The sequence below is a fragment of the Papio anubis genome, chromosome 13 (assembly GCF_008728515.1).
Source record: "Papio anubis isolate 15944 chromosome 13, Panubis1.0, whole genome shotgun sequence".
NCBI classification, from domain to species: Eukaryota; Metazoa; Chordata; class Mammalia; order Primates; family Cercopithecidae; genus Papio; species Papio anubis.
In genome coordinates, this window is record NC_044988.1 from 96,107,579 (window position 1) to 96,115,584 (window position 8,006).

At 61.4% G+C, this 8,006-nt stretch overlaps 1 protein-coding gene across 3 annotated transcripts in view; it reads left to right on the top strand.

Moving 5' to 3' along the window:
• Positions 1 to 5,599, top strand: part of LMX1B (LIM homeobox transcription factor 1 beta) — an 81,409-nt gene extending 75,810 nt beyond the window's left edge. The window contains exons 4-8 of one of the 3 annotated variants that reach the window (XM_021927641.2): positions 1,856 to 2,037; positions 2,239 to 2,316; positions 2,463 to 2,568; positions 4,504 to 4,647; positions 4,960 to 5,599. In XM_021927641.2, the coding sequence (XP_021783333.2) occupies positions 1,856 to 2,037; positions 2,239 to 2,316; positions 2,463 to 2,568; positions 4,504 to 4,647; positions 4,960 to 5,117 (668 nt within the window). In that variant the 3' untranslated portion in view covers positions 5,118 to 5,599. Of the gene's footprint in view, positions 1 to 1,855; positions 2,038 to 2,238; positions 2,317 to 2,462; positions 2,569 to 4,503; positions 4,669 to 4,959 lie in introns of all 3 variants that reach the window. The other 2 variants (XM_031654519.1, XM_031654520.1) reach the window with 2 other exon arrangements.
• The last annotated feature ends 2,407 nt before the right edge of the window (positions 5,600 to 8,006 follow it).

An 8,006-nucleotide genomic window follows, 5' to 3' on the forward strand; every position in this document is an offset into this window, starting at 1 on the left:
GGCAGGCCTCGGGGACGGGGCTCACAGGGGTGTCCTGGAGGGGAGTCCCGGCTGGAGAAGCCACCTCCTGCTTCCAGGACTTGAGCTGCATACAGATGGTGCATGCATATCCAGATGCACACGCACACCGATGTGTCCACCTGCGTGCACATGACACGAACGTGCATGCCCCCAGGCACACTGCCCCTGAGACCTACACATCCATACACATAAACACATGTGTGATCACGTGTACACACAACACATAAAATGCACGCCCGAATACCCCTACCCTGAGCGTGGATACATGTACATATATGTGGAGATATGTGTTCACGTATCTGGGAATGCAAAAGCCACACCCGGGTACACACACACAAGTGTACACACTTAAGCATACACACACATACACACATGACACAGCACACTTGTGCACTAAACACCGATCCACATGGCTGCACATACATGTTTGTCCATATGCTCACATGTACTGTGGATTGTGCTTGTGTGCACACACACCTCTTGTTCTCTGGCCCACCCGCCTTGCCGTCTCTGCTTTGATGCCCCCCCCCCCAACCTGCAGCCCAGCTCCACAGGGATCTTCACCAGCACCCGGTCCACAGGCTGGGGATGCCTGAGAGGCAGGGAATCTGATGTGCCCTCCCCTCCTCAGCCCCCTGGAGCCTTCAGTGGGAAGCAAACAGCCCCGACCCAGCCTCTGTTTCCCAGCTGAGAGGAGGGGACTGGGCCCTCTCTGCTAGAGGGGAAGACCCCATTTCCCAGGGTGAAGGACCCTCCCTACTCTGCTCTAGCCCCCAAAAGGACAAGGCCAGTTTGAAGCCCTCCTGGCAGACAGGGCGAGTCCAACCAGGAGTGAGCCTTAAGGAGGGAAAGGCCAGGAGGTGGCTTCGGCCCTTGTTCCTGGGAGCAGTGGGGAAGGACTGGAACAGGAGGCATGGAGAGGAGGTGTCCCGGTCTGCCAGGCCCCATGGGTAACCTGGAGCCCTCTGGCAACAGGATCTGCCACATGGGAAGGGTTTTCCATGGCCAGGGCCTGCGTGGAGGCAGTGAGCCCAGCACCATCTGTCCCTACCCATCCCTGGGCAGGGCACCGCTGCAGCCAGCCCCGTGGCTCCTGAGGAAGAGCAGAGGCTGGCCAGGCCCAGCAGAGGGGGTCTCAGTGGGAGCAGATGACCCTCCTCACGCTCCAAGAAGAGGACTGAAGAAAGGAGACCAGCCTGGGTGGGGGCAGTGGGAGGCCCAGTGGTGGCTGGGGAGGCTTGGCCATCCATCTGGGGCTGCTGGCATTTCTGAGACCCAAACCTGGGGCAGGGAAGTGCCGTGTGTGTGTGGTGGGTGTGGCTGTAGCGCTGGTCCAAGTGCATATGCTTCCGCACGCTGTGTGTGTCTGTCCAGATGCGTGCAGGCCTGTACGTTCCTGCCTGTGAGCCTGGGCCCGTATGTGTGAATACGCCTGTGAGTTGCATGCGCGAGGCCTTTGTGGGCCCATGTGCATGTGCCAGCGGGTGAGTGTGCATCGTGAGTGTGTGCGTGCATACGCTGTGGTCACTAGCACTCTTGTGTGAATATCTGCGGCGCATGTCTTTGCTTGCACACTTTCGTGTGTGTCCACACAGCCATGTGCATAACCATGCGTACTCGCAGGGTAGAGCAGGCAGGAGACGAGGGCCCAGGCGAGGCAGGGCCTGTGGGCCGGGGGAGGGAAGGAGACCTTATCCTGGGGGCACTGGGGAGCCATGGCAGGTATCAACAGAGGAGACAGGCTCCTGTTGAGCAGCAGGTTGCCTAAGGGGACAAGGCTGAGGCCCAGGCTGCCCCCGCCCCTTCCTCACAGGCCGGGTTGTGTCCCCCACAGTGAAGAGTGAGGATGAAGATGGGGACATGAAGCCGGCCAAGGGGCAGGGCAGCCAGAGCAAGGGCAGCGGGGATGACGGGAAGGACCCGCGGAGGCCCAAGCGACCCCGGACCATCCTCACCACGCAGCAGCGAAGAGCCTTCAAGGCCTCCTTCGAGGTCTCGTCCAAGCCTTGCCGAAAGGTGAGGGGCGGCCGGGGGGCAGGGCTGAGGCGGGTGCCCGCACACCCACTGCCTTTCTGGAGACCACCCCCTGCTCCTGCTGGGGGCAGGGACATCCCTCCATCCTCCATCTCCCCCCACATCCCATCATCCCCCTAAACCCGCCATCTCCCAGCTGCTGCCCCTGGATGGCCTGACCTGATCCCCCTCTCTCTGGGCCAGGTCCGAGAGACACTGGCAGCTGAGACGGGCCTCAGTGTACGTGTGGTCCAGGTCTGGTTTCAGAACCAAAGAGCAAAGGTAAGAGGCCACGCCCTCCACCCGCCCTGGCCCCGGGTAGGGTGGGAGTAGAGGGGGCAGCCAGAAGACTGTGGTCCAGGGGGCGTAGGGCTGGCTGTGCCTGGAGGCGAGGGGCAGCACCGGCCTGAACCGCGCTATCCCTGCAGATGAAGAAGCTGGCGCGACGGCACCAGCAGCAGCAGGAGCAGCAGAACTCCCAGCGGCTGGGCCAGGGTGAGCCAGGGCCGGAACTGGGGCTGGGCCTGGGCCCGGGTGAGCTGGGGCAGGGGCTGGGGCTGGGTGAGCCTGTCCCAGGGCTAGGGACAAAGGGGCCTGGCATGTTTCTTTTACCAAAACTTCTGAAAAGCCTTCCACCAAGGCCATCAGATCCCAGGAAACTTCTGCGAGATACAGAGAAATAGAGAAGCCATGGGGACTAGGGGACCCAGGGAGGAGAGATGGCAGAGTGGCGGCCTGGAGGGTTGGCAGAATTTCTGCAGTCAAAACAGCAACGGTCTCCTCACACTCACTGCGCACAGACACGGGTCTCAGCCTTCAGCACACCCCATCTCGCCCTGTCCTCGCAGATCACTGCAAGGAAGGGTATCGCCATGTCCCATTTCACAGATGAGGAAACTGAGGGACTGCCTGGGATCCCTCAGCCAGTAAGGCACAAAGTTGGACCTCAGCCCCAAGCCTAGAGCTCAAAGCCTGTACCTTTAACAGGATGGCACTACCCCCCTGCTGGAATTCTGCAGACAAAGCTTGTCAGGGCGTGAGGGGCCTGCTGAGTTGGGAGGGACCAGTTTCAGGGGCATGAGTCAGGCCCCCTCATCACTGGGCTTTACCAAAAACCGTGTTTCCATATCAGAATCTTGAGCCAGGGTTGGTCTCCTGGGCCTTCAAGGCCATGAGGGAGGAGCAGGGAGCTCCCTGGGGCTGCGGAAGTGGGCGGGAGACAGCTGCCTGTGCCCCGGTGAGAGGGAGGCTTCTGGGCAGGTGCCAGGGCACCAATGGGCAGATACCCGGGCACTGGGGGCCAGGCTGGACTGGGCTTCTAAGGACACAGCCTTAGCGCCTGCGTCTTCCTCGCTTCCCCCTCTGCCCCTCCTGGGGCTGCAGTCACTGCCTCTGGTCTCCCAGCCAGGTCCTGGACTGTGTCTCACCCCTCAGTGTTCCCAGCTACTTCCTGGACACAGCCTCCCTGAGAAGGTCCCACAGTCCCCCCAGCTCATCCCAGCCCATGCCGTACCCTCCATCCTGCCTCCCTCCATCCTGCCCACATGCATATGGCATGCCCTGCTCCTCCCCACCCTTCTCTGCAAATGGCACCACCATCCGCCCTGTCGAGCCAGGAACCAGGAGTCACCTCTGACCTTTCTCATCCCATGCTGCTGAACCGCTGAGGTGCCCAGTTGGGGAGTGAAGTCTTCTCATGTCTCTCGCACCCTCCTAGGAGCTGTCTCTTCTACAGCCACCTTGACAGAGATCCCACCCTTCCTCTGACTTCCTCCCCCACTGGCCCCAGCCTGGGTCTCCTCCTCCAGCCTTTCTCACCCTTGTCTACCAAACCCTCTCGCGGCTCCCAGCGGTCTCGGGGACCCCCACCCAGCTCGGCGTCCCAGGGCTCCCCATGATCTGTGGTCCCTCTCAGCCGGTCTCCTCCCACACCGACCTCTCTCCCTGGCTCTTGGCCCCGCGTGCTGCACCCTCACTTACTCGGCGGTCTGTCTCGTCCATGCGTTTGCCGCCCCTCAGCCTGGCTTGCCTCCCCTGCTCCGGCCTGTCGAGCCCCTGCTAGTTCTTTAAGTCACATCGGGGTGAGGGCCCTTTCCTCCAGGAAGTCTTCCCAGGGCCTCTTTGGCCTGGGTCTGGGACCTTGGTGCTCCCAGATGCAGGGCAGAATCACTATTGCCTGTGTGCGGTCTGCCTCCTCCCTGGATCCCCTGGAGGGGCGGAGTGGTGGGAGGAAGGAAGAGAGGGGAGGGGAGGCCTCTGGCTTTTGGTAAACTGTGTCTGGAGGAGGAGCTGGAATGTGCACCTGGGGAAGGGGATGGGGAGTCAGTGTCTGGACAGCTTCAGCCAGAGTGGGGTGCCTGGGCAGTCAGAAGGGGGTCAGACTGGGGAGGCTGTGGTGAAGCCGGGCCATGGGGTGTAGCTGGGAGGGCGTGGGCCAGGCCAGTGGGTGAAGGCTCACTGTGCCCCCAGAGGTCCTGTCCAGCCGCATGGAGGGCATGATGGCCTCCTACACGCCGCTGGCCCCACCACAGCAGCAGATCGTGGCCATGGAGCAGAGCCCCTACGGTAGCAGCGACCCTTTCCAGCAGGGCCTCACGCCGCCCCAAATGCCAGGTGACCACATGAACCCCTATGGTAAGCCGCCCTACCTCCGCCCGCCCACCCCAGCACAGCCCCTGCCCTCTGCCAGGCCAGGCAGACCTAGGGACATAACAGCCACCTGCTGCCCCAGGGCTCAGGCAGCATGGCCAGCACAGCCCTCCTGCCTCCTGCTGACAGGAAGGGCCCCGGCCCCTCTTGGCCTGCACTAGCCAGCAGGCCATCCTGCCTCTCCCTAGCCTCCAGTCACACAGCCTACAGGGCAAACAGGGCCCCCAGGAGCCCCAGCCTGCACCCCGGTCCTGACACCCCTTCTGCCCCCCGCAGGGAACGACTCCATCTTCCACGACATCGACAGTGATACCTCCTTAACCAGCCTCAGCGACTGCTTCCTCGGCTCCTCAGACGTGGGCTCCCTGCAGGCCCGCGTGGGGAACCCCATCGACCGGCTCTACTCCATGCAGAGTTCCTACTTCGCCTCCTGAGGGCCAGCTGGGTGCACGGACGCTTGGGCAGGGGCCTGGGGGGGACCGCCAGCCTGGCCACCCCCGCCCTGCTCTCCGCACAGACTACAGACAGCCATACGGTGCCCTCCCCTCGGCCGGCAGGGCCTGACCACTGCCCGTTGGGTACAGCCAGATCGGTAGATGGGCACAGCCTGGGCAGGGGCTGTGTCCTGCCCACAGAGACCTTGTCATCCCCAGGGACCCAGAGCTCTCGACGGCCACTCGCCTCCCAGCCCCACCTTGGCCTCCATCACCTCCTCCCCATCTCTTTTTTGGGAAGCTTAAATTCTCTCTATTTTTTTAAATGTCCTCTCTGTGTCCATGGCCCTCCATGCAAGCCCCAGGACAATGGCGTCATGAGGCAGTGACCTGAGAAGCGTGTGTACCTGTGCCCCAGCAAGGGCAGGGGTGGCCTCTGGGGGCAGGCCCACTGCCTGGTACCGCACCCCCCCAGCCTGAATCTGGAGCAGCAGTGGGGAGGGGCCTGAGGGGGAGGCACTGTCCGGGGGCGGGCTCGGGGCCTGAGCCTGGGCAGGCACAAAGGGACAGAGCCACGTGCAGACACATGCAAACTCGCAGATAAACCCAGGAAAACACAAACGTAGCTGTGTGGGGACACCAGAAGGGACAGGGATGCTCAGCGGGTCTGCCTTGCCTTGTCAGAAAGGGATAAGGAGGCCAGATAGGGGCAGGGGACCCCCCCACTTCGTAAGAGCGATTGGAGAGGGAGGAAGGGGAGAGGAAGAGGCGAGCTTGAAGCCCTGGACCCAGTTGTATCCCAGCCTGGGCCCAGATGGGGGGCAGGGAGGGCAGCCCCAGGCCCCGCCAACTCTAGAGGCAGATGGAGCCCCCAGAACCAGGTAGCATCAGGCCAGACAGCAGAGCCTCCATGTGGTCAGGGACTTCAAAAGCACTTGCTGGGCACCCCATCTGCAATGTGGTCCTCTCCCCAGCCACCGCTGCCTCCCCTTACATACCTCCAGGGACAAGGAGCTCACTAGGTCATCGAGCCCAAGGCAGCTGTGCCGTCCTGCATCCCAGAGCCAGGCTTCCCTGGCTCTCCCTCTTAACACTGTCCCCCTGCGGGCCTCTAGCTGTCCCTCTAAAGATGTGGAGCAGGTATCACTTCACCTTCCCACCGATGTCAGCCAGCCAGAAGTGAGCAGGCACATCACCTCCCCTGCTGTGGCACCCTGCCTCTGTTAATGTGACCCAAAACACAATGATTTGGCCACATGACCTTAAGAGATCCACGCTGCCCTGCTGTAACTAAATCCCCGGGCCCCATGCACAAGGGACAGCTAAGCCACATCTCTTCTCTGTGTATATGCAGGATGGGGACACTTACTGTTTAGACTGAGGGAGGCACTGACCGCCTTCCTCTTCCATTCCCTCTTACTCGATTGATTCCAGCCTGTGGAATTGCTCTGTACCCTGATTCTGTGACCACTGCTCTGTTCTCTCCCAGCACATCTGCCCAGTGAGGAGTTGGCACTGGGTGTCTCGCCTGAGGTGTGTGGACCGCGGTGGCCTCTGCCTATTTGACATTGGCCCATTCATCCACCCTCTTTGGGGGACACATTCCAATTGCATTTCCTGCCCCCTTCCTCCAGGGCGATTGCAGAAGATGGTGTCAGGCGCCCTGCTGGAAGCCAGGTGCACTAGGTCCATCCCCAGCCCGCTCAACTCTAACCCTGTCCGAGCAAGGAGGCTGGGCTGCTGGGACCTGACTGTCCACTGGTGACCTGTCCACAGCCCACCCTGTCCCCTGGTGACCACTGTGTCCCCTTGTTCAGGTGCTCACAACCCTGCCTTTTAACTCTGAAGTCAAGCCCTAGGCCACCACCCTAAAGTCTGCCTGGTCCAACCTTTGAGCAAGTAAGGATGATGAATGTCCCTTTCCACTTTTGGGGCCCTCTGCCTGGATCTCTGGAATCCTCCAAGCTCAACCTGTTCTGTGGTTTTGCTCCCTTGTTTGCTGGAGAACTCAGTCCCCCCAGAGTGTCCTGGGTCAACCTCCTCACCTGACATGAGGCCTCGTGCCACCCATCGGGCCCCAGCAGCCAGCTGGCCCTTCTACAGCTCTTACAAACAGAGCTTCTCCAAGGACCTCAGTTGATGTCCTGGACTTCTGCTGCCTTAGCCCCCCAGGGTCCGTGCCACCATGGGTCCCTGGACAGCAGTTGTGCTGGCTTCTGGAGAGACACCCCTCTTTCTCCCTTTGCACATGCACCATCTGAATCGTGCCAGGGACATTCTGGGCAGATGCAGGGGCAGACACCCTACCCCTACAGAGGACCCGGCCCTTCTCTCTCAGACCCGATAAGTTGGAAGGGAAATCAGAAGCGGTCATCTCATCCGCCCCTTATTTTATAGCTGGAAACCGTGAGGCAAGAGAGGGAAAGAGGCCTGTCCAAGGTCCAGGTTATTGACAGAGCTGAGCTGAGAACAGGGACGTTGTGCCCCATTGTCCCCTGTGGTTTGTGAATGACCCAGGTCAGGGGGTCACAAATTGTTCTTAGTAAACTTGCCAGCCGCTGGGGTCACATCTTCCCATTCTGGGGCCTCACAAGCCCCCAAATCCAGTCGGGACCCCATGCCAGGAGCTGGTCTAGGGACAGCACACTTGTGACCCACAGACAAAGCCAGAAGGGACCTCAGAGAGCTCCTCGCGCTGCAGGCACCCTGTCAGCGGTGGCTCGGGGCCCTTTGTGCTGTGCCTTGCTGCCCACAGGCTCCCAGACACTAGCGCCCACCCTGCCCAGCCCCAGACTGTGTGTGGCACACAGATGAGCAAGTTGCACGGCCTGCCCTTGGGGGGTCTCTCCTAGAAGGAAAGCCAGACTGTCCGGCCCAGCCAGAGTCCAG